The sequence below is a fragment of the Barbus barbus genome (assembly GCF_936440315.1).
Source record: "Barbus barbus genome assembly, chromosome: 27".
NCBI classification, from domain to species: Eukaryota; Metazoa; Chordata; class Actinopteri; order Cypriniformes; family Cyprinidae; genus Barbus; species Barbus barbus.
Window position 1 is genome coordinate 6465546 of NC_136755.1, and position 27526 is coordinate 6493071.

The 27526-nt window shown below is 36.4% G+C and overlaps 1 protein-coding gene across 2 annotated transcripts in view; it reads left to right on the top strand.

The window, feature by feature from the left end:
• Positions 1-2418: 2418 nt before the first annotated feature.
• The window catches only part of LOC306846794 (synaptotagmin-11-like), a 28147-nt gene continuing 3039 nt past the window's right edge, over positions 2419-27526 (top strand). Inside the window, exons 1-2 of one of the 2 annotated variants that reach the window (XM_079380409.1) lie at positions 2419-2616; positions 17168-18057. In XM_079380409.1, coding sequence (XP_079236535.1) covers positions 2583-2616; positions 17168-18057 — 924 coding nt within the window. In that variant the 5' untranslated portion in view covers positions 2419-2582. Of the gene's footprint in view, positions 2617-16150; positions 16353-17167; positions 18058-27526 lie in introns of those variants that run through there. The other variant, XM_079380410.1, reaches the window with a different exon arrangement.

Consider the following 27526-nt stretch of genomic DNA (forward strand, 5'->3'; position numbering starts at 1 on the left):
TATTGTGTAAGGATACAACCAACATGTGTGTCAGTAACATGACAATCACCCAACTGGAAGTCAGATCAACAGCATTCCATATGAAAACTGTTTCTTACAAGTATTTATCAGTATGTTATCCAGTGTGAATATATTTGAATTGACTATTTTATTGATATTGTCATTTCAATTCTTGTTGTTATTATAATTATTCTATTGTTAAAGGACATTCTGCTCCTGTATGTTGACTGTACACCAAAGTAAAAAAAATCATTTTGATAGATATGTTTTGTGATGTATTTATTTGTCAAATGATGCTTATAAACAGTATATAGCAACTTAAATACGGGGTCATACAATCAAGGAAAACCTAGAAATATATAATATAATTATATATACTGTATATACAGTGGTGTGAAAAAGTGTTGGCCCCTTGCTGATTTTTTTATTTTTTTTTGCATGTTTGTCACACTTTAATGTTTCAGATCAAACAAATTTAAATTAATCAAAGATAACAAGTAAACACAACATGCAGTTTTTGAATGAAGTTTTTTATTATGAAGGAAAAACAAAATCCAAACCCACAAAGCCCTGTGTGAAAAAGTGCTTGCCCCCTGAACCTAATAACTGGTTGGGCCACCCTTAGCAGCAACAACTGCAATCAAGCGTTTGTGATAACTTGCAGTGAGTCTGTTACAGCCCTGTGGAGGAGTTTTGGCCACTCATCTTGGCAGAATTGTTGTAATTCAGCCACATCGGAGGGTTTTCCAGCATGAACCGCCTTTTTAAGGTCATGCCACAGCATCTCAATAGGATTCAGGTCAGGACTTTGACTAGGCCACTCCAAAGTCTTCATTTTGTTTTTCTTCAGCCATTCAAAGGTGGATTTGCTGGTGTGTTTTGGATCATTGTCCTGCTGCAGAAACCAAGTTCGCTTCAGCTTGAGGTCACGAACAGATGGCCGGACATTGTCCTTCAGGATTTTTTGGTAGACAGCTGAATTCATGCTTCCAAGTCTTCCAGGTCCTGAAGCAGCAAAACAGCCCCAGACCATCACACTACCACCACCATATTTTACTGCTGGTATGATGTTCTTTTTCTGAAATGCTGTGTTACTTTTACGCCAGATGTAACGGGACACACACCTTCCAAAAAGTTCAACTTTTGTCTCGTCAGTCCACAGAGTATTATCCCAAAAGTCTTGGGGATCATCAAGATGTTTTCTGGCAAAACTGAGACGAGCCTTTATGTTCTTTTTACTCAGCAGCGGTTTTCGTCTTGTAACTCTGCCATGCAGGCCATTTTTGCCCCGTCTCTTTCTTATGGTGGAGTCATGAACGCTGACCTTAACTGAGGCAAGTGAGGCCTGCAGTTCTTTAGATGTTGTTGTGGGGTCTTCTGTGACCTCTTGGATGAGTCGTCGTTGCGCTCTTGGGGTAATTTTGGTCGGCCGGTCACTCCTGGGAAGGTTCACCACTGTTCCATGTTTTCTCCATTTGTGGATAATGGCTCTCACTGTGGTTCGCTGGAGTCCCAAAGCTTTAGAAATGGCTTTATAACCTTTTCCAGACTGATAGATCTCAATTACTTTCTTTCTCATTTGTTCCTGAATTTCTTTGGATCTCACTTTTTCACACAGGGCCATGTGGGTTTGCTTTCCCTTCATAAAGAAAACCCTTCATTTAAAAACGGCATGTTGTGTTTACAATTTAATAAACAATAATAATTTACTTAGAATTTAATGTAAGCACACACAGCTGGAAAAGACATGACAATTCATTAGTATAAAAGTTCATATTTATATAAATAAAACGATTAGTGTATAATTTTCTTAAAATTAAATTAATAATAATAATAATTCACTTATAAATAACAGTAATCACAAACTGCTGGAAAAGACATGTAAATTCATTAATTTGTGAAAAAGTTAATCTTTTATATAAATAAAATATTGTATATAAAAAATAAAATTTAGTGTATATTTTATTTTTCTGTAGATAATAATAATAATTATTAATAATTAACTTATAAATAACAGTAATCACAAACATCTGGAAAAGACATGCAAATTCATTAATTAGTGAAAGAGTTCATATTTATATAAATATTAAATTCATATTTAGTTTTATCCAATAATATTATTAGTATGTTAATTTTTTTTTATGTAGTAATTCATCTAGCATAAATAATTTGTGTATTTACAAATAAAATATTATAGTAATATATGATAATATAATTGAAAATGAAATCTACATCAATAATGTTTATAAAAATAATAGGCTATAGAACAGAATAACTTCAGGTTCGGGGTGTGCTCTGTTTTTTCCCCATTATAAACTGTAGAGGGAGCTGAAGGGTTTGCGTATGATTTTAGGTTTGGTCGGCGCTGCATCCGCCCTGAGCATCATCATCTTCATCACCATCATCTTCATCACACTCGCATCTGGAGGAGGAGGAGGAGGCGGAGCGCATCCTTAAGCAGCGCGCAGACACCATTCAGCTGAGGATCGGCCTGAAGAAATTCATGGAAATCAAATAGAAATTCATTCCCTTTGCTTTTTATTTTTTGTTTTCTGATCACAGCCAAGCCATTGGAATTCAAAATGTCTGAGATAACTAATTTAAAACCAACCTACGGTAAGTGAATCTCTATCTATATTTACGTAATGATCCGGGCTTTAACATAGAGACGCTATAGAAACACCAATTTAAATGAGTTCTTAGGTTAATGGAATTATTTTGAATTTTTCACTAAATATTCGGAGCAATATTTTCTTTTCATTATTTACAGTAGCCTATATAGGCCATTTTATATCGGTTTATGTTAAATTGTATTATAGTGAGTTAGGCCAGGAAATAACTGATTATAAAATAGGTAGCCTAAATATAAAATAATAATATTCAGCAATGAAGTGTGAAGCATGAAGCCTGCATGAGTCACCTGACAGACGCATGGAGTGTGTTCATCACACACATGCATGCTGTGGCATATGATTACTGATGCCATTTAAAAACAGTCTTAAAGTAGAAATAGATGTATTTTCTATTGAAAAGACGCGTTTAGATCAGCTCAACTGTGGCACTGCGTGCATGACGTCATGTCTGTGGAGTGCGCGAGCTGCTTTATTCACTTTATTCCTAACTGGCACATGGATAATAACATCCTTATATCATGCATTAAAGCATTATAAGATATTCGTAATGCCATATAATCTGTATTGCGATTATTCCTATATCTTTTCATAAATAATTGCAACCAGAGTCAAATTACAGTTAGCCTGTACATCACTGGCCTATTCTACAGTAAACAGTAGCCTACAACAAACACATGTTGTGATCATATATTATTATTTATCTACTATGTGTCATGTGACCGTGGACCACAAAACCAGTCATAAGGGTCAATAAGGGTTATGTGAAAGCTGAATAAATAAGCTTTCCATTGATGTATGGTTTGTTAGAATTGGTCAAAATTTGGCTGCAACTATTTGAAAATCTGGAATCTGAAGGTGCAAAAAAAATCTAAATATTGAGAAAATCGCTTTTAAAGTTGTCCAAATGAAGTTCTTAGCAATGCATATTGTTCATGAAGTTCATATTTGAGGTAGGAAATGTACAAAATATTTTCATGGAACAAGATCTTTACTTAATATCCTAATGATTTTTGATCATTAATATCCATACAATGTATTTTTTGGCTATTGCTACAAATATACCCCAGCGACTTAAGACTGGTTTTGTGCTCCAGGATCACATATATTACTATACAAGTATCCTGTTTTATGCTATTATATTAGAATAGGGTGTGTTATGAGACATTATACTCATTTAGTATCAGGCCTTTTTATACCACAGAGCATAGATGATTTTAACAGGATTGAACGGTTATGATATGATATGTCAAAAACATCACTCAAGTTTGAATAGCAAAATATTAAATGGAAAAATTAATAGCAAAATTGTCAATGTCTAATTTAATAAACAATTACTGTAGCCTGAATGGCTTACTGACTATAATACAATATAGGCTAATGTAGAAATTATATGAAAATATACTGTAGCCTAATGGACTGCCCAGAAAACATTACTTCAAATATGATATTATTTATCATAATTATCCTCATCTGCCAGATTGATTAGCTGTTTTGTGCAAGTCTTTATGGGGGTTATGTCATGCGCTGGGGGAGGTGGAGAGTTTTGACGCGTGTGATGTAGTGTGGGTCAGGTATTTTAGGAACACGTCTGAGGCATCTTGGATCACAACTCAGTGCGGGGGAGTTGCCTGGAGACAGAATCACCAGCAAGATGTGCGCTCGAGAGGAACATGACCAGAACCAGTCCAGCCAGATCATTTAGGATTTCTGAAGCCATGAAGAAAATAAAACCCTTTAGTCCTTCAGTATTATAGGTTTTCAGTGATTTGTCTGTCCACTCTTAAAGCAAAAATACTGTTTTATGTGACGAAACAATAGAAAATCAGGACGTGTTGCATGTACAGTTATGTGAAGTGGGGTTTTGGACAATGAGATTTGACTGTGTTCGGAGCAATCCAGTACAACAAAAATATCTTAAAGTGCACTTAATTGTATTGAATGAGCACTTATAGTGTACTTCAGATCTTAAAAATATAAACTGTATTTGCAGATAATATAATAATAATGAAATAAAAGACCACTTAAGCTAACTTTCATGACTATGTTTCTTAACACACTTAAGTACACTTTTAAAAAGCGCACTTTGTAGTAATGTCAGATTATCAAAATAAAAGTTTTACTTTAAAGTACATTCTAAAGCGTTATGTTTTAATAATCCTTTGTTGTGCTTTAAAGAAGCACACTTATTTTAATGTTGACTAACATACTAAAGCACATGTGATGAAATTTAACTGCATTGTGTTACTCAAAATGACATATAAAGTTAATATATTTTAAATTGCAACTTCATCATTACAAATGTGTAATTAAAATATATGTATACATACAAGTTTCAAAGTTTATTTTACTTTACCATAAATGCTTATCAGTACATTCAGCAGTGCACTTAAAAGTATTATGAGTGTACATATAAAGATGTACTTAAAACCTACTTAAGTGGGTCAAAAAGCACTCTACAGTGCAGCTGATTGCATTTAATATAAATGTAAACTATACATGTTCTTTTAATAAAAGTGTTGAAAACATACTCGGTTCACACTTAAGTATATTAAAACATGTTATAAAGTATGTTATAGTGTACTTTTTTCACAAGGGTAAGACTGATATTTTCCGATTAGAAGGAAGAGCTTTTATCAATGATAACTTTATTGCATCATATTGCCTGGTTATGACACTTCAGAAGTGTTTATGCTGATAGATGACATAAAACCAGTTTGTATCGCTGTATCTTAACCAGGCAGATACGAAGTGACAAGCTTTGACAGATACTGATGCCACAAACTACCAGATATGTGGTCAGTAGCTTGTTTACACTGTATTGCCACAACCACACTGAAATATCATCGGTCCAAGATTCAACTTCCACATAACTTTACATTACACAGCTATTACAGTCGGAGTCATTTTTGCTTTCAGTGTGAAAAGACAACTCACACCTGGTTAAGGGTGGAAATTATTGAAAATAACCAACCAAGAACCTGGTTTCTGAATTCAAACAGAGTTGTGTCAGATTGAGTCTGTATCAATATTAATCAAATGCCTAGTCCTCTCAGATAATAACAGTGCCTTCATCGATTGAGCAGAGAATCGATTGACTTTGCAGGACATCATTTTCATGAGCAAAATAGGATCAAGAAAATGCTTTCAGGATGGAAGGTGACCAGGTCATGTCTCAAACGTCAATAGCAGCTCTCTTTTACTTGTTTAATGGAGATTCACCGTCTGATTGGGATTATTAATGTTGGCAACAAACGCAGATAGAGTGACGTCATATTTCTTGAGTCTGATTAAAAACGGCCTTACTTTATTGGTAACATTGGTAACATTCAGAAATGAGCTTAGAATTTCATTATGCATTATAACACGCACAGTAAAAAACAAACTTTTTTTGAATCTGTAAATAAAACAATAATTATCAGAGTATTTAGAAAATAGCTCATGTCTAAGTCAATGTGTTACGCCAAAGAAATGTGGTTTACAAACAATTTTCACTCAGAAATTGCTAGTAAATTTCACAAACAATAGCATTCACAGTCATAAGAACTGAAATATTATTTTCTTGTAAAACATATATATATATTAAATAAAACAAAAAACATTGTTACACAAATAAAACTAAGCAATAGCAATACATTTCTTATAAGGAGTTTATTGCTATTGCTTGGTTTTATTTGTGTAACAATATTTTTAGGTTGATTCTGTGATGTTAAATAACATTTCTGCCTTAAATGTAATTATTAAATATATTATATTTATATGCATTTGTAGGTTAACAGTTTTAGATCGAAGTTTCCACAGTTCATGTGGACATAAATTTTATTTAACTTAAGTAAATTTTATTTAATTTTTTGGACTGTTAGATAGCAATTAAAACTGATCCTTTCCCAACCCTTTTTACTGCAGAGTACGGTAATAAATAATTAATAATTCAATTCAAGAGTTGTTTTCGAAGACACAGAGGCTTTGAAGTGAAGTTATAGCCTTGACTATATTTGATCTCAGCTTATCACAGATATGTCTTGTTCTCTCTTTCTCCTCTTTCTCTCAAGTGTGTGTGTGTGTGTGTGAAGCAGCAGTGATTGAACAATGGCTTGATTTATGCGTGTGACTGGTGTCAGAGTGACACGTCTTCTCTGTCCCCGCTGAAATCCAGCACACAGTGTCTCTCCACAACATGACTGCAGCTGATCCTCATTCTCACCCTGCTGGTACTGTCATATTACCACTGACAGCAGATATAGAGAGGGAACCGTCCTGACATGGCACCGTCCTGCTGAACAGAGAGTAAAACTGCGGGTGGCGTAATAACGAAAACAAAAGAACGAGCGAAAGCCGAGAGTCTAGCAGTGCTGAGCATCATTATTCACACCTGTCCGCTCCGCCACCAGCACATGCCCTTTTCTTAAACTCATCATTTTCCCATCCTGCTTTCTCTTCATTTCTACTCATTACGAACTCCACCCTGCAGTCCAGCTCAGCCGTGACTACAGACAATGCCATCATTTCTCATTTGTGGGCCATTTTGTCCAGCTTATTAATCATGTGTGCCCACACACGTACACACTCATTGGTGCTCACGGTTGTGCGTCTGGAGCACATTATGGAGGGTGTCATAATCAGAGGCGTGTATTTGGCGTAGATAATGTATAATAATGTAGATAATGTATTGGTTTTTTGAGGAATGAGCTTTGCTGACGTGCATTAATTTCTGTTGAGAGGCCGTCGCACATTCTGGAGCATTAAAAAACGTCAAATGTAATGAAAAAAAAACAGAAGAGATATTCGCATGTGTAGAAGTTGCTGTCACTGTGCAATGCTGGTTGCTAAGGTGTACTGAGTTATTTTAGTGTGTTACTAAGTGGTTGCTAAGGTGTTAAGGTGCTAAGGTCAAGTTTGGTTTTTGACCAATCAGAGACCAGATATTCAGATTTTTCTGGCGTTTGTGAAAAAAAGGACACTTAAGTGAACTTTTAAAAAGAGTACTTATTACAGAAATAATATACTTTACTGCAAACTAAATGTAATATTTTCAGACACTTAATTGCAATTAAATAAAAATGTGTTATAGTTTAATTTTCATTAAATGTATTTAGTTGAACTTAAGAGTGACTTTTAACCTACTTAAGTAGGACTTAAGTTCATCTTTATATGTGACCATGGACCACTAAACCAGTCATAAGGGTAAATTTTTCAAAATTGAGTTTTATACATCATCTGAAAGCTGAATAAATAAACTTTCCATTGATGTATGGTTTGTTAGGATCGGACAATATTTGGCCGAGATACAACTATTTTAAAATCTGAGGGTGCAAAAAAATGGAAATATTGAGAAAATTGCCTTTAAAGTTGTCCAAATTAAGTTCTTAGCGATGCATATTACTAATCAAATGTTAAGTTTTAATATATTTACAGTAGGAAATTTACTAAATATTTTCATAGAACGTGATCTTTACTTAATATCCTAATGATTTTTGGCATAAAAGAAAAATCAATTTTGACCCATACAATGTATTTTTGGCTATTGCTACAAATATACCCCAGCGACTTAAGACTGGTTTTGTGCTCCAGGGTCACATATGTAATTTCAAAATTACTTTTATTGTCTTTGAAATATGGTTAAAGTTTACTGCTGAATGCACTGACTAGCATTTACGATAAACTAAAATGTACTTTAATGTAATTTCTATTGAAACTTTTATGTCATGCATTCTAAAGAGGAAGTTACAACTTAGTACATTTAAAATATGTTAACTTGAAACATTACTTCTTTAAACATGACAAAAGGTTATTAAAATATAATGATTGAAATTGTACTTCAAAGTACAACTTTTAATTTGATATTGTTACAAAGTGCACTTTTTAAAAGTCTACTTAAGTGTGTTAGGAAACAGTCATGAAAGTGTCTCTATTCAAGTGCACTTAATTGTCTTTTTATTTCATTAATATTTTGAAGTACAGTTTTTTAAATATATTTCAAGATTTGAAGTACAATAAAAGTGCACATTCTATACAGTTAAGTGCACTTATTTTTCACAGGAGGTTGTGGCTCCTTTAATGTTAGTCTATGGGATTTTTACACCCATTTTTTTCATCCAAATGACAAACGTTTAATGATATTACTATTACTGAAAAGTAACAGCACACTTGATTTGTAGTCTCATTTATGTTTGTAAGAGAAATGTGTAATACTAATAGTTAGGTGTTTGTTCAATCCATAACTATAAACATAAGCAATAGTAATACCTTTAGCATCCACCTCTAATAGTTATTCAGAGGTCATTAAGATACTTGTTTCCTTGTAACTACAATGTCAGATTTAAGCTAGAATACTGACACTAATTTATCATTTATAAAGCAATTACCAGAGCGAGAGTTGAGTGTATCAGCTGGCAAAATGAATTTTTCCCCCTACTCTTCGTCTCTCAGAGGGGTTGTTTCTAAGCAACAGAAGCAGCTGGCTTTTAAACATACAGCCAAAAGTGACATCATGTGATTTGTAGTCCCTCCGGGGGGCGTATTGCATCCAGTCGAGTCAGGGAGGGTCCGGCCTTTGTGTGGACTGAAGCAGGGCGGGGTCGACCAAGGCCGGGGGGAAAAAAGAGGGAAAAACAGAAAGCCAGAATAATTTAGGTAAAATGACAGGAAATATAAAGCCAACGGGGTCAAAATCAGGGTCAAACTTTTCAGAATAGTATTAAACGTCTGTGCTGGCAGATGTCAGAGTGATGCATTTACTCTACAGTCACATGACTGAAAAATGACTTTGAGTTCTATATCAGAGATACTGCTTTCAATCAGGAGTTTCAAACGTCTTATGTCTCTGTTCTTTTTAATCTAGCGCTCCCTCTCGCTCTTTCTTCCCCGTCTGTCACACAGTATCTTTATATAATTTTGTTACGCATCTCTTTGTCTTTTATTATCAAATGACTATGTGCTGATCATTCCACAAAATGTCTGAATGTTTCTCACTACTCTCAATGCAGAACGGTTTTACAGTACCTGAAATGATAACTTCAATGTTTAATGTTTAATGCAAGCATCAATATTACTGTTGCTCATTCTGTAGTGATTTTACCTGTACTGAAGTATTGAGCCCCAAATCATGTGACTTATTGAGGAGAGGCTTGATGTTGCTTTCCTATGCAATTGTTTTATAAAACTCATGAAAAAATCCTACTAAAGTAAAGAACAAAGTCATACACTCGTGAAAAATAAGTGCATCTAATTGTATTAAATGTGCACTTTTATTGTACTTACAATCTTAAAAGTATAATTATAATAAATTGTACTTGCAGATAATATAATATTAATTAAATAAAAGAACACTTAAGTGCACTCAAGGAAAGTTAACTTTCATTACTGTCTCTTAACACACTTTTAAAAGTTTTCCATGAGCAACCATCACTCATTAACTAACACCTTAGATTAAATATTTTATCACATTATTTTAATTGAGGTCTCGGTAAACCTGTAGGGTCTTGCATGAGTTAGTCTATGATCTGCAGTAATAGACATGCAACACACCATCTTCCTCTCAGATTGAGACCAGCAGAGCATTACTGATATTTTACATTAAAGCAACTACATTTACTTAATGTACACTTTTTAATGCTGTAAACAGACAGTCTGAGATATATTGAAAAGTAAGACATTTTGTAGCAATTGAGGTGAGTACATCATGTTTGCATATAATAATTGAACGCTGTTTGATGATTTTTTTTGTGGGCAAAATCCAGTAATTTCAATAGGAAACCATGCAATCTGGAATTTTGAGCTGGTTTTGTAGCTGGCCAACAGAACGCTGCTTGCTTTGAAAGTTACTTCTGTGTGAGCTGTGCTTCATACATCGCTACATTATAAACAACAGGCAATGGAATTATTTTTTTTGTCCAAAAATTTCCATGAAATTCCACTCAACTTTAGATTTATGAAAAAGAAGTTCACTTAAGTGTATTTAATGTACACTTTTAATGTACTTCAAATCTTAAAAGTATATATATATATATATATATATACACTCACCTAAAGGATTATTAGGAACACCATACTAATACTGTGTTTGACCCCCTTTCGCCTTCAGAACTGCCTTAATTCTACGTGGCATTGATTCAACAAGGTGCTGAAAGCATTCTTTAGAAATGTTGGCCCATATTGATAGGATAGCATCTTGCAGTTGATGGAGATTTGTGGGATGCACATCCAGGGCACGAAGCTCCCGTTCCACCACATCCCAAAGATGCTCTATTGGGTTGAGATCTGGTGACTGTGGGGGCCATTTTAGTACAGTGAACTCATTGTCATGTTCAAGAAACCAATTTGAAATGATTCGAGCTTTGTGACATGGTGCATTATCCTGCTGGAAGTAGCCATCAGAGGATGGGTACATGGTGGTCATAAAGGGATGGACATGGTCAGAAACAATGCTCAGGTAGGCCGTGGCATTTAAACGATTCCCAATTGGCACTAAGGGGCCTAAAGTGTGCCAAGAAAACATCCCCCACACCATTACACCACCACCACCAGCCTGCACAGTGGTAACAAGGCATGATGGATCCATGTTCTCATTCTGTTTACGCCAAATTCTGACTCTACCATCTGAATGTCTCAACAGAAATCGAGACTCATCAGACCAGGCAACATTTTTCCAGTCTTCAACTGTCCAATTTTGGTGAGCTCGTGCAAATTGTAGCCTCTTTTTCCTATTTGTAGTGGAGATGAGTGGTACCCGGTGGGGTCTTCTGCTGTTGTAGCCCATCCGCCTCAAGGGTGTGCGTGTTGTGGCTTCACAAATGCTTTGCTGCATACCTCGGTTGTAACGAGTGGTTATTTCAGTCAAAGTTGCTCTTCTATCAGCTTGAATCAGTCGGCCCATTCTCCTCTGGCCTCTAGCATCAACAAGGCATTTTCGCCCACAGGACTGCCGCATACTGGATGTTTTTCCCTTTTCACACCATTCTTTGTAAACCCTAGAAATGGTTGTGCGTGAAAATCCCAGTAACTGAGCACATTGTGAAATATTCAGACCGGCCGTCTGGCACCAACAACCATGCCACGCTCAAAATTGCTTAAATCACCTTTCTTTCCCATTCTGACATTCAGTTTGGAGTTCAGGAGATTGTCTTGACCAGGACCACACCCCTAAATGCATTGAAGCAACTGCCATGTGATTGGTTGATTAGATAATTACATTAATGAGAAATTGAACAGGTGTTCCTAATAATCCTTTAGGTGAGTGTATACAGTATATATATCTATACTGTATATGCACTTAAGCGCAAGAGAGACACTTTCATCACTGTTCTTTAACACACTTAAGTAGACTTTTAAATCATTATGTTTTAATAATCTTTTGTCGTGCTTTAAATTAGTACACTTTTTTGATGTGTTCACTAACACACTAAAGCACATGTAAAGTACTTGATTATAATTTTAACAGTAGTGTGTATTTTGACTTTGCATTTAAGTTAATATGTTTTAATGTACTAAATTGCAAATGTCATCATTACAAATGTGTAATTGCAAATACATTTAAATTCACGACATACAAGTTTCAATAGAAATGAAATTAAGTATATTTTAGTTTACCATAAATGCTTGTCAGTATATTCAGCAGTAACTTTAACCATATTTCAAAGACAATAAGTAATGATGAAATTACACATAATGATCAAAAATGCATTTAAAATGCATAAAAGGAATTTAAACTGTAAAATAGTTTTATTTTAAGTAGCAAATAACATTCAATTAAGTCTCTGAAAACATTACATTGTTCACACTTAAGTATATTCTTTTAAAGTATATTATTTCTGTAATAAGCACTCATTTTAAAAGTATGCTAGTGTGTACATCTTTTTTGTTTAAATGGTATTTTCAGCCATTTTTTGTTTTCATGATCTTCTGAAAGTAGTCTGGTAATTATAACTTGGAAATGTTGTAGTTTATTTTATCATTACTCTAAATTACAAAGAACAAATTTTACTATGTTATTTTGTGACATACTGTTTCATTAAACTACATTTTCAGCAGGAAGTGTTTTTGTGGCTTTTCTCCTTAGACATTATTGTTGTGTGTAGTTGCTCAGGCATGTGGTTGGTTGCTGTGTTCCCATTGGCTGTTGTTTCCTTAAGGAGGCTGTTGTGCGGGGCTGGAGAGCACATCCTGTTCTCATCAGCTCACTGAAGCTGGGCCCAACTCACAATTCCAGTCAGCTCTGACTGCCGTGAGCAAAGAAAGGGACCTGTAGTTGCCACGGTGACCCGAGCCTTTCACCGCCCCGGGCCCTGAAGTTCGGAGTTTGGCAAGAGGAAAGAGGAGATGAGAGAAGTGGAGGGGAGGAGAGAGGGACGAAGAAAAAGGGTGTGAAATGAATATAACAAAAAGAGAATAGGGAAGAGTGTCAAGTCAGTAAATGGAGATTTCCCCAGTCTATCAAAGAAAGCACTTTTAAAACTGACTGTGCTACACACAGAACCAGCCAGTGCATTTCTTAAAGGGCACCTATTATGCCCTTTTTACGAAATGTAATATACGTCTCGGATGTCCCCAGAATGTGTCTGTGAAGTTTCAGCTCAAAATACCCCACAGATCATTTATTATATCATTTTGAAAATGCCTATTTTGAGTGGAAGCAGAATCACTCTGTTTTCGTGCATGTCTCTTTAAATGCAAATGAGCTGCAGCTCCCCGCCCTCTTTTCCAGAATAGGGCTGTGCCTTTACAGCTTATACCTCAGATACTCTGCTAAAAAACATCTGTATGGTTTTGATTATTATGTCTATCATGCTGAAATCAAGCAGTTAAAAGCCATATCAGTTTAAACTTCTGATATAGGGAGCGGGTGGATTTCTATCATTATAGGGTGGTTGTGTACACACACTGCCAACACACATTTATGTTCAAACAACATGTAAAAGTGAATTTTGCATAATAGGTGCCCTTTAAAACAACTTCCATTTTCTGATGATGTCATCTAGGCCGTGCAAGCTAATTGGTCGATGAGTAGCCACATAGCTATTGTGGCATTATTTTAGGCTAATGTAACTGATGGCACATTTTCATTATTCTCTTTAATAGTTAATGCAGTCACCATTAGTTATGTTCTGGTTTGGTTTATTAGTGTTCTGTTCCTGTTGTGCCTGAGTTCTCTTTGTTTGTTATTTTCCTTGGTTCCTAATTAGTTCACACCTGTTCTGTTTCAGTTAATCATTATCTGTTTATTTAAGCCCTGCGTTTCCTCCCGTTCCTTGTCCAGTATTGTGGTTGTGTTTCGTTGTATTAAGATTCATGTCTCCTTGTACTCCTTTGGTGTAAAATAGTTATTTTGGATAATCTCATGTCTTTCCTGAGCAGCACTTTCTAGATACTTGGAATTTTTTAATGATCATAGACATTTGTATGAGCTTTTGTTTGGCTGATAAGCATCGGAATCATCGGGATTTTTATTTTGGCAGACACACTGGAGCTTCTAGGCCTCTATATTACAGATTTTAATCAAGTTCAAATAATTTTTTTCACATCGATTCACCTGTCGATTATTTATTTCTAATTATTTTCATTTATATATATATATATATAAATATAAACAATATATTTTTTTATATATGATTAAACTTTTTTATATATAATTAAAAATTACATACATATACATACACACACACATACATATACATATAAATAAATATGAATTACATTTGTCAGATATTCTTATGTATGCGTTAATTACAATCTTTAAATAAAAAATTGTGTTGTATATATTTGCTATCAGCCATCATAAAACTGATTAATACTCGGGCAGGAAATGTTATAATTTTATGGTGATTTCTGAATATTAACTTATGGCTTGTTATTTTAAATGAAAAAACAAAACAAAAACTATGTCCAAAACAAGTGACCTACCAAAATGATGAATACTGAAACAATACTGCAGTAATGACTAAAGGTCATTTACTACAATTTCCTCCTGGTAAATTTATATTTATGAGTTGGGAGCATTCAAATCACTTTGGTTAGAGCAAGATGGCAGTGTACCTTTTCTACATTACATTTACATTTACATTTATGCATTTAGCATTTATGCATTTAGCAGACGCTTTTATCCAAAGCGACTTACATTGCATTTAAGTTACCGTTTTTACATTTTATCAGCTCTTACATAAAATCCAACAATTTTTAACTCTACATCTACAAAATAATTAATAAAGTATGTGCATCGGGTGAGATTTTGCTTTGTTTTTATTCAGATTATGAAGATGCTGTAAATGGAATTGTTCTATAATCTATAGTAGGCCTACAATACTATTACATTTTGTACATGCAACTTAGATAATTGTGTCAAAAAATTTGCCCCCAGCTTAGAAACTCTGAGTTTAAAGAAAATCTTGAGTTTCTCACTAAAACTTTGTGTTGTTCATCTGCATTCAACTTGAAAAATCTTTCTGCCATAATTTGAACACACCATGAGATTCAGGATGAAGGCAGTTGCGCTTAGGTGAAATCTGAGATACTATGAGTTATGAAAGTAGCACCGGTTTCAGTTACCAAAATATTTGGCCACTGAATTGTTGAGATTGCCCTGTCAGAATCATGGGGGCATTTGCTGATCATGCCCTCAAACAGGTTATTTATTGTGAATCGCCCACTTTTTATGCACCAACCAAATGTGATGAATAAAATCAACATAAATTTCCTAGCTGAATATCTTGTTCCATTCATAAATGCATTACATTATTGAAATAAAACGGGTTGCTAATGTTTCATGTTGTCCTAAGCCTCCGGACATTAGCGTGTTTCTATGTCAGTTATGAAAGGTGTTTGGGCAGAGGGAACCCACAGTGTGATGTTTCCTAATTGAATGCCCTGCTGCATGGGGTGAAAGCAGTACCTGCCAGCCCCGGTTAAGCTTGTTATGGTCTGTTGCTGACATTTGAACATTTTGGGGGATGTGTGTTATAATGAGCCAGTTATGACAGCAATATGAGCAGATTCTGTTGGCGCTGTCAGTTTTGCCTCGTTTAATGAAACAGTAAAGACGTCTGTGTGTTGAGATTGGGTCTCTGTGAATAGTAAATGCTCCAGTCAGGTGACTGTTGCTGCTGGATCCTCTCATGGACTGCAATGAAGAATCCATGATCATAAATGTAACTGCTGTGCTCAGCATTAGCCCCATTAGCTAGCAAATGACTGTGGAACAAGCAAGAAGCAAACAGTCATGAATTAAACAGGAAATAATCCAAGCTGCAGCCAAGAGTGAGAATTATCCTGCAATACCCAGAAAATGTTTTTTCAAATAATTTCAATACATAGAAAGCTAATTTTTTAATTTGAGTGTGCTTTTTCTCCCTCACGAACAAGTTGTGTAATTATACTCCATAAATCTCTTTTTTCATATTCGTGTTTTTGTCTTTGCCTGAACTGACCTGAAGCGCTGCTGCTGGTGTTCTCTCCTGTTTCTCTCTGTTCTGCATCTAACTGGGTCAGTCTCTCACCTCAGTTTGAGGCCATCAGTGGCCATGTTTGTTATTCTGTTAAATTTACTTTGAGACCAGATGTTTTCTCTAGAAACCTCATCCAAGTCTTTATCACCCACAACTCTCTGTGAATGTGGGTCACAGTCCAAACGAAACGATAATGAGTTAGCAGTTATGAAGGAAATGACTTGTGCACAGTATTTAGTTAGAGTTCTGCTGCAGTAATGATGCTGTTTGAATACAAATTTTGAAGGTGACGTATAATTTTTTTAATGTAAAAATACTTTTTGGAGATTGTAGGAGATTCTGCATGAAATTACTTTCTGTGGTTTGGTAATGCTATTCATTCATGTTAAAGTGGTTGATGTTCTCTGCATGCTTATTTTGTATATAAAAATTCATGAAGTACATGTAGACAAAAGGCAAGACAACATGAAAATCAGTAACAAATTCAAATCATTTCTATAATTGCTTGTCCAAAATACATATTAGAAGTACAAACAACACATTACAGTGAGTACGCTAACACAAAAATTAAAATGATGGCTTTAAACTTTTCCCAAGTTCAAGTAGATTTATTTAGCAACTTAATGGCTTGCACAGTATGAATGATTGCTTTGCTCCATTTCTGCAATATTCTGGCATCTTAAACCTTCAGCCTGAGGGGAAAAACTGCCGTTCTGAAACGAGTGGGTGCTTGTAAACTGCAAAATGCTTCTGTGCTTTGCTGTGAGATCTAGTTTTATGTATTTGTTCAAGGTCTCATATGGTAGTTTGCTGTGGTGTGATGTTGTATATGGATGTTTTATTATCTTGAATGCAGGCATGTTCACATCTCTCTGAGTCCAAATAAAATCTGAAGTCTTGTTTCACAAGTCAAGTCTCAAATTCCATGTGCTAATAGTTTTACAAGCCTTTTCACATGGCAGTGATATACAGTGATGATCTGCAACACATTCCAAAAAAGTTGGGACAGAGGCATGTACAATAAATGATTGTCAGTATAAATGCTGATTGCTAAAGTGACTTTGCTAAAGTGATCTAATGCTCTGTCTCGGTCTCTTTCAGATGTGTCCCCAGTACTTGCGGGTTTTCTGGGTGCGGGGGTCTTGGTCATCTCCGTGACGGTGGCCGTTTTCCTCTGGACGTGCTGTCAGCGGCGATATCGTCAAATGACAGGCACGTACAAGCTGACCAGCGGCCCCTACGACCCACCTGTTGACCCCCCCTACAAGTTTATCCACATGCTCAAAGGCATAAGCATCTACCCCGAGACCCTCAGCAACAGCAAGAAGATCGTCCGGGTTGGCCGGCGCTCAGGATCGAGCTCCCTGTTGAGAGAATGGGGTCGTGGGTCCAAAAACGGTGACGTGCTTCTTGTGGATGCGGATCCTGAAGGTAGTACCCCACATCTACAGATGAACCACCTGGTACCGCCTGTGGGACATCCCAGACTGGAGAGGGCGCTGCCCATTCGGGCCGACTACTGCTGTATGGAGAGCAGCTCTGGAAGCAGCAGCGAAGCACCCAGTAAGACAGCGTCGCCCCACAGTCTCGACTCCCCCTCTCTGGGAACGCTCAGTTTGGCCGTTGACTACAACTTCCCCAAGAAGGCCCTCGTTGTGACCATCGTAGGAGTGCAGGGGCTCCCCGCGGTGGACGAACAGGCGGGCAGCTCCGACCCCTACGTGAAGATGACCATCCTGCCCGAGAAGAAGCACCGGGTGAAGACGCGCGTCCTGAGGAAGACTCTGGAGCCCGTGTTCGACGAGACGTTCACTTTCTACGGCATCCCGTATAGCTCGCTGTCCGAGCTCTCGTTGCACTTCCTGGTGCTCAGCTTCGATCGCTTTGCACGGGATGATGTCATCGGGGAGGCGGTGGTGCCGTTGGTGGGTGTGGATCCCAGCACGGGACGGACGCACATCACCCAGCAAATCAGCAAGAGGAACACGCAGGTGAGTGTTTCTTGACCTTACACAGGATTGGGGGATATCTTGGGTGACTTTAATCTTTAGTGATACACCAAATTAAAAATTCTTGGATGAAATTGGAAATTCAGTATTTACCACTGACCAATATGTGACCCTGGACCACAAAACCAGTCATAAGGGTAATTTTTTTTTTAAATTGAGATGTATACATCATCTGAAAGCTGAATAAATAAGCTTTCCATTGCTGTATGGTTTGTTAGGATTGGTCAATATTTGGTTGAGATACTACTAGCCTATTTGAAAATCTGAAATCTGAGGGTGCAAAAAAAATGCCTTAAAATTTCTCCAAATGAAGTCCTGAGCAATGCATATTGCTAATCAAAAATTACGTTTTGATATATTTACGGTAGGAAATTTACAAAATATTTTCATGGAACATGATCTTTAATTAATATCCTAATGATTTTGGCATAAAATAACAATGTATTGTTGACTTTTGCTTCAAATATACCCCAGCGACTTAAGACTGGTTTTGTGGTCCAGGGTTACATATTGTTTTTCTTGAGTAGGTCAGTGATTTTTAGATGAAATCAAGGTCCTTGGTGATTCATAAAATGCAGGCTAGTGGCTACCGGTCAAAACAAACATATGTAGGCAATGCAAAAATAATACCTGTGGCTCTTGACGACATATTAAGGTTTTATGAAGCAAAACAATCAGTATGTACAAGAAACTGAACACTATTTACAATATTATTACTTGTACTCCATAGCCTCGGGCAAAGAGTCTACAGTGATGTCTGGTTTGCCAATAAATCGTTCTTTTGAACCGGTTCTTTTTGGTGAGCTAATTGAACCAGTTCACCAAATCTGACTGAATCATTTGAAATGGTTCGTGGCTCGAGCAGCACAGATTACAACATACTCAATCAAAACTCACTTTCGGACGCTTGACATTCACTTCAACTCAAAATGAGCCAAAATACTGCCGTATATGATCCTATGATGCTGTTTTTTCATTGAACTGAGAAAATGACACGATGCAAGCTGATATAAGTTTCATATGAGTTGATGAAGACTAGATTATTCATTTTTATATGCTTTAGACATGTAAAACATCCACATTTCACATCATTATTGAATACTTTAATTTGCGTAATATGTTAGGCCACTGCATTATTAAATAGACAAACTGTCTGAAAGAACCAGTTAGTGGAAAATAATTGGATTTCCCTGTTTGTCTGAGGCTCTGGATTACAGGTAATAATGTTGTAATTAATGTTCAGTTTCTTGCACAGACCAAACGTTTCACTTCATAAGACCTCAAAGAGCCATGGTTATTCATTTTGTGTTGCTCTTTTTGACTCTCAAAGTGATGGTAGCCATTGACTTGCATTTTATGAAGCTAAGAAAGCTAGTAAATAATGTTTTATCAAGTTTTGTTCATGCATCAACTGAAAACAGCACTAAAAAGATTGATCTTGAAATGAATTCGGTAACACTTTAGATTAGGAACAGTATTTATTATTAACTAGATGCTTATTAGCATGCATATATAATTTTGGCTGATGATTAGCAGTTATGAAGCACATACTAATGCATTTTTCTGCATGACAATATTTTAGATCCCTTAAACCTATGCAATACCTAAATATAACTTCTACAACAACTACCTTGCTTACTATCGGTAAGCAGCAAATTGGGAGTTTATTGAGGGAAAACTCTTGGTTAATAGTGAATGTGTTCCCTAATCTAAAGTGTTACCAAGAATGCATATCGAATAAAAACGTGCAATCAGTTTTGTTAATCCTGTACTTGCATCCCCACACCTGTCGTAAATTTACCACATTGTGTGCATGAAATAAATACTGACACAGTCAAAATGCACCATCAGAGAAACACTAATTAAATGTCACTGTTTCAGCCAATGATTTCATCCCTCCAAAAATATTTAATCAGAAACTGAAAATTGTTGTTTCAGTTAAATAATTTTGGTGCATCGCAATCTTTACATAATTATTAAATGTGAAAACGTCAGTATTGGGTGCGGCTGGGCCTGTGAACGGCATCGTATTCCTGGGCTGTTATGTGACAAAGCAATCGTTAAACTTAATCATTCCCATGAGATGCTGCTCGAACATTTATGGATCTCCCAAGATGTTTTACGGTTAGCGGCGGCCATTGTGGGCGAAAGGCTTCCTACGGCTTCTCTAGGCACAAACCTGATCTAGGAAATGAGGTAAAAGAAAAGATTTTGAGCTCTTTGCCCCAGGTTAAGCGTTCCTGTGATTGATACAAGCAGTGGCAGCGCTGGCATCAATTCCAGCTCAGTGAAGCTATTATACCACAGCTTTTCCGAGACCAAGTCAAAGGGGTGCTGATTTTATTGTGTTGACATTTTTAACCTTTTTTGGCATTTAAGATGATAAATGAGCTTTCGACTTGTGATTTTTAAGACCTTTGCAGGCGCATGTGTGACTGTGAGACTACAAATTGATTTTTAGACAAGCAACAATAATATACTTTATAAGAATACTTTACGTAACTGAATGTAATGTTTTCAGACACCTAATCGCATCTCAGTTGTATATCACAATGCATTTTGAATGGACAAACAGCAGTCATTTTTCTTCTGAAATCATCCTGTGTTTCGAACTATAGATGTTATATTATGTAGATGCATGCCATATTGTTCCACATGTATGGGCTAGGCTTTATGGGTGGTGAGAGCGTCTATTGATCCACCAGCCATTAAAGCGGCATTATAGTAGACAGAGAGTGTAGCCATAAAGGCCAGTGACTGCAGGGGGGCACATCCATCAGTACAACCATCTGGAAACTAGTGCTTATTCTCACATCATTAGCAATGAAACCCACAAACCAAACGATTAACATCCCTTCAGTTATTCAATTTTTGAAAATGATTGATACTTTCTATGCTTCTGTAGTCTCTTACGCCTGTTTACACCTGATATTGTTGAATGCTATTGATGGGAACTGCGACTCCTTTAGCCACTTTTTTGGAGGGAGGGTCTGGTTTTGTAACAACACATGTTCAAAACAGTTTGGGGTCGGTACGATTTTTTTATGTTTTTGAAAGAAGTCTCTTCTGCTTATCAAGGCGGCATTTATTTGATCAAAAATACAGTCAAACCAGTAATTTAGTGAAATATTATTACATTATTATTAGTGCTGCCAAACAATTAATCGTGATTAATTGCATCTAAAATACATTTTTGTTTACATAATATATGTTTGTGTGCCGTATATATTTACGTATATATAAATACACACACATGCATGTATATATTTCAGTAAAAATGTTATGTTTATATATTAAATAAATTTATATATAATGTAAATTACATTCATATAAAAATATACATGTAAATATTTTCAAAATACTGTATGTGTGTGTATTTATACAGTATATACATAATAAACATACACAGTGCACACACACACATACATTATGTAAACAAAAACTTTTATTTTGGATGAGATTAATCGCGATTAATCGTTTGACAGAACTAATTATTATTATTACATTATTACTACATTAGAACTGTTTCTATTTTAATAATTTCAAATGTAGTTTATTCCCTTGAATCATTTTAATATGCTGATTTGGTGCTGAATGAAACATTTCTTTTTATTATCGATGTTGAAAATTGGTTGTCCTGCTTTTTGTGGAAATCAGGATACAATTTTTTCAGGATTCTTTGATGAATAGAAAGTTAAAAAAAAGGCGTTTAAGTAAAATATAAATATTTGTAATATTTAAATGTCTTTACTCTCACTTTTGATTAATTTAATCTACCCTTGCTAAATATGAGTGTTAATAATAATAATGCTAATAATAAAATACTGAACCCATAAATTTCAAACTGTACACTCTAAAAAAAAAGAAATGGTGCTATATAGCACCAAATACAATGCAATATGGCACCTCTTATGGTTCTACATAGCACCATTTGACAAAGGCGCTGTATACAGTATCTCACAGAAGTGAGTACACCCCTCATATTTTTGTAAATATTTTATTATATCTTTTCATGTGACAACACTGAAGAAATGACACTTTGCTACAATGTAAAGTAGTGAGTGTACAGCTTGTATAACAGTGTAAATTTGCTGTCCCCTCAAAATAACTCAACACACAGCCATTAATGTCTAAACCGCTGGCCACAAAAGTCAGTACACCCCTAAGTGAAAATGTCCAAATTGGGCCCAATTAGCCATTTTCTCTCCCCGGTGTCATGTGACTCGTTAGTGTTACAAGGTCTCAGGTGTGAATGGGGAGCAGGTGTGTTAAATTTGGTGTTATCGCTCTCACTCTCTCATACTGGTCACTGGAAGTTCAACATGGAACCTCATGGCAAAGAACTCTCTGAGGATCTGAAAAAAAGAATTGTTGCTCTACATAAAGAGGGCGTAGGCTATAAGAAGATTGCCAAGACCCTGAAACTGAGCTGCAGTACGGTGGCCAAGACCATACAGTGGTTTAACAGGACAGGTTCCACTCAGAACAGGCCTCGCCATGGTCGACCAAAGAAGTTGAGTGCGCCTGCTCAGCGTCATATCCAGAGGTTGTGTTTGGGAAATAGACGTATGAGTCCTGCCAGCATTGCTGCAGAGGTTGAAGGGGAGGGGCGTCAGCCTGTCAGAGCTCAGACCATACGTCACACACTGCATCAAATTGGTCTGCATGGCTGTCGTCCCAGAAGGAAGCCTCTTCTAAAGATGATGCACAAGAAAGCCCGCAAACAGTTTGCTGAAGACAAGCAGACTAAGGACATGAACCATGTCCTGTGGTCTGATGAGACCAAGATAAACGTATTTGGGTCAGATGGTGTCAAGCGTGTGTGGCGGCAACCAGGTGAGGAGTACAAAGACAAGCGTGTCTTGCCTACAGTCAAGCATGGTTGTGGGAGTGTCATGGTCTGGGGCTGCATGAGTGCTGCCGGCACTGGGGAGCTACAGTTCATTGAGGGAACCATGAATGCCAACATGTACTGTGACATACTGAAGCAGAGACTGGGCCGCAGGGCAGTATTCCAACATGGTAACTACCCCAAACCCACCTCCAAGACCACCACTGCCTTGCTAAAGAAGCTGAGGATAAAGGTGATGGACTGGCCAAGCATGTCTCCAGACCTAAACCCTATTGAGCATCTGTGGGGCATCCTCAAACGGAAGGTGGAGGAGCGCAAGGTCTCTAACATCCACCAGCTTTGTGATGTCATCATGGAGGAGTGGAAGAGGACTCCAGTGGCAACCTGTGAAGCTCTGGTGAACTCCATGCCCAAGAGGGTTAATGCAGTGCTGGAAAATAATGGTGGCCACACAAAATATTGACACTTTGGGCCCAACTTGGACATTTTCACTTAGGGGTGTACTCACTTTTGGAGCCAGCGGTTTAGACATTAATGGCTGTGGGTTGAGTTATTTTGAGGGGACAGCAAATTTACACTGTTATACAAGCTGTACACTCTCTACTTTACATTGTAGCAAAGTGTCATTTCTTCAGTTATCACATTAAAAGATACAATAAAATATTTACAAAAATGTGAGGGGTGTACTCACTTCTGTGAGATACTGTAGCACCTTTAAAGATATGGTGCTATATAGCACCAAAAGTGGTTCCCCTATGATTACGAGCCAAGAACCACTTTTAGAGCTATATAGCACCGTGTTTCTTAGAGTGTATTGTACGTTACTCAAAAAACACCAATCAATCAATCAATCAATCTTGGCAGACCATTGCTTAAAATATACTTTAGTTTCAAACAGAATGCTCATTATCAGTTGTGTTAATTGAACTTGAGATGTACAACTGATGTGGAGCTTCGGACAAGATGTATATTAAAGGATTTTCCTATTATTATTTTTTTAGGATGAATTTTAAGTATGTATAAATTAAATTTAAAACCTCTTATTTAGTTTAATGGATGATTGACAGGTGACTACGCAGTTCTTTGATACTGTCTCGGAGACATCAGAACAGATTAGTGTTTACACTCCAATGTGCAATGTACTATAGTTTGTGATCACAAAATTTTGCACCTGTATTTGCATTGGACTGTTTACTTGTGATCATATCACACAAGACAGATAGCAGGTGTAAAGGAGGCCTCAGTAAACACCCACTGAAACAGAGAGAGAAGACTTTGCATCCATTTGCTTTCCAACACAAGCTGAACACTGTAAAAGCTGTTGCATAACAAGTAATCATTGCCTAATACGCTGCTGTATTCCCATCAAAACAAGAACAATAGCATTATAAGCGATGTTCATAATCTCATTCTCTCTGGCGGCAAGAAAATCTTTAGTGCTCAAAGGCAAATAAGTATTTGAGCTTGTTTTCCTGCTTGTGTACAGCTTTGTAAATCAGTATACAAAATATGCAGATTTGTTCAAATCAGAGAACTTCCTGTCTGCTTTATACCCTTCTATAGAGAGTATCTTAAATTGAATCAGTGCCTATGACTCTACAAGATAGGAGCATTAGGGTGTTGGCTGGGAGTGGTGGACAATCGATTCAGCCAAGAGAGAGAGGGAGAGCGAGAGAGGATTATTGGAGAGAAGGAAGGAGAAAAAGCTCAGGGAACAGATGGGGTGCAGTCCGTGCGGCGAGAGAGACTGGTAGAGAGAGAGATGGGTGATTATGAAGAGTGAGTGACATACTGCGGCAGCGCCATACTCGTTACGCTTGCTTATAGCTCTTCCTGAAGAATATTTTCATGGAAGATAAAGACAATAAATGTGTGTGGAATAAGAGTAGCCTTGACAATGAGGTTTAGCTAAGGCGAAACAGGATGATCTCATTCATATTGGCATCTGTATTAAATTGTTCATGTACATTTTTGTACTTTTGAATAGACACTTAAATGTACACAATCAATGTGTTGGCAGTATATAAAGCATAATCCCTCATGCATTTTGACAACAAATCCTCAAATTGCTCAAGCATTACCTCCAAATCTCATAAATTATGGAGAAACAAGACATAATCTGGGTAAATTTTTTTAAATTTTAAATAGCTATTTCATTTAATACATCCAGTCATTTGAATGCTTTGCATGGATATGCATACAGTATATGACATACAAGTGAAACAAGGTGTAACATTAGCATGTGCAACTTTATCAATCTAAATAGAGATGCACATGTATTTAATAATTCTTATTATTAACTAGTGCTGGGTAATGGTAAGTTTAAAACTCGTTTGAAAAGTATTCAGAATTCATTACGTAAAATGAGTAAGATTATGTTACTAACTTTTTCATCATGTAATTTGTAATCAGTAATGGGCTACAGTTTGCAAGTAATCTACCCAGCTCTGTTATCAACTAACTATTAACTAAGTCTTTTGTCTCAGTAAACTCCTAATTTGCTGATTATTAAGTAGTTGTCAAGTTTAGGTATGGGGTATGATTAAGGGATCGAAAATGTGGTCACGCAGAATAAGGCATTAAGATGCGCTTTATAAATACTTATAAACAGTCAATATGCTAGAGAAAAGAGAAAATCCGTCCCTAAAATGAAGTGTTACCCAATATTTTATTAACCTGGTCCAATGTATCTATGGTCAAAATACACAAATCAACAGGCAAACGAGAAGCACAGTTACCCACAGAGACTGTGCCTCATTGTGCAGCTAAAAAGAAAATCACAGACATCACGCTTTAAGATGTAGGCTGTTTTAAGTCCACGTTTAGCTCCAGGATGCCTCCTAATGCAAGTTGCCATGGGGATAACCAGGAACAGGACTGGAATCTTAAATCTCAAAGAAGAGAAATACAACAGAGATGGCAAGAGGAAAAAATAAGAAGCAAAGTCTTTTCATGCGGTGTGGAAGAAGCCGTGGAAATGTTTTTTATTTTTTGATTTATTTGATTAGATTTTATAGAAAGTGACTAAGGAATAAAGGATATATAGGAAGCCAGCAATATAAGCAGTCACAGAAAATCTGCATAAATCTGCATCATTTTCTTTTTGAGTCTGTATTTTGTCTATATTTACCTAATAATCAAAATTGCATGAGACAATAAAAGTTTAAAAGCATACCTTGAGTTAAGTTTGTTTTTCTTGTTCTGTTTAAGTAAAAAAACAGAGAGCTGGATGCTTGTTCCACCATTGAGGGACAGTGAAAGTTCAGCACTGAAACTAAACACAGCAACTGTACAAAGCACATTAACATTTAATGAGGACTGCACTGCATTAAAACAATAGATTTTTGTCTGTTAAACTATGCCGTTACATTTTGGTACTATTTTACACTTGGCATTTGTTTACATTGTATACCTGTGTCAACACCAGAGGTGGGTAGATTACCCAAAAACTGTACTCGAGTAAAAGTAAAAGTACTTCTAGAAATATTTATTCAAGTAAAAGTAATAGTCTGAATAGTTACTTCACTAAGAGTAAAAAAGTATTGGATAAAAAAAAAAATACTCAAGTAGTTAGTTACTAGTTACTTTGGATCATATATTGTATAGTCTATTTTTATTTAGATATATAGATTCAATTTATGTAATTTATGTGTGTCTGTGATGTGACGTGCGTATACAGTATATATATATATATATATACACACACACACACTGCCATTCAAAAGATTTTTAATTATTTTTTTATGTAATTTATTTCAGTGATGCAAATCATATTTTTCATCTGCCTTTTCGCCATTGTCACATACTCCTTCCGAAATCATTCCAATATGTTGATCAATGCTGTTCTACAATCACAATTTGCTGTTACTGCTTTTACTACTCTGGGACAGGGCTTCATGGTTAAAAGCCCTGTGAAGAGTTGGGATAATAGTCGTCTTAAGCTGTTTAAGGTGGTTGCTGCTGAATGTTTCAGTGCTCATACAACGCTATCTCATGATCAATTTGTACGTATCTTACGAGGTGGCTAATTTGAACAAATTCGTACGACCTCACTCTTACGATTTTGTACGATTTGTCTAGAACCCAGTGACAGATAGGTTTACGGGCAGGGTTAGGGGTAGGTCATTCGTACGAATTCAAGCTGAATTAATCTAATAACTTGCAAACCTGACCTTGTTGCAGGATCAGAGATACCATTAGAAACCTCAATACACTTACACCGAGTTGGCTATGATGGCAGTGGGCACTGAAAGCCCTTGGACAAGGGTTATGGCAGTACTCGGTAGTACTCGAGACAATGTGTCTCAAGCCTGAGCTTAAGAGCATGCTTTCATAAACTTGGGAGCATTTGGACTCAATCTTGACAGTCCGGTCTTGAGTAGTACCACACTGCAGATACTTTTTGCGGTCTGTATCGATTAATTCGATCCGCTCTGTGCTATTGTGTCTTTGGACAGAAGCCCGCTGTGTGTGTGCTGCTCAGGTTTGTGTGACATCCCAGCAGGCACAAAACAGGCACACAACGTCATAAGACGTTGATATTTGGTTAAATTTCGGTTGCGACGTCAGGTGACCAAAATTCAATGTAAATTCAATATC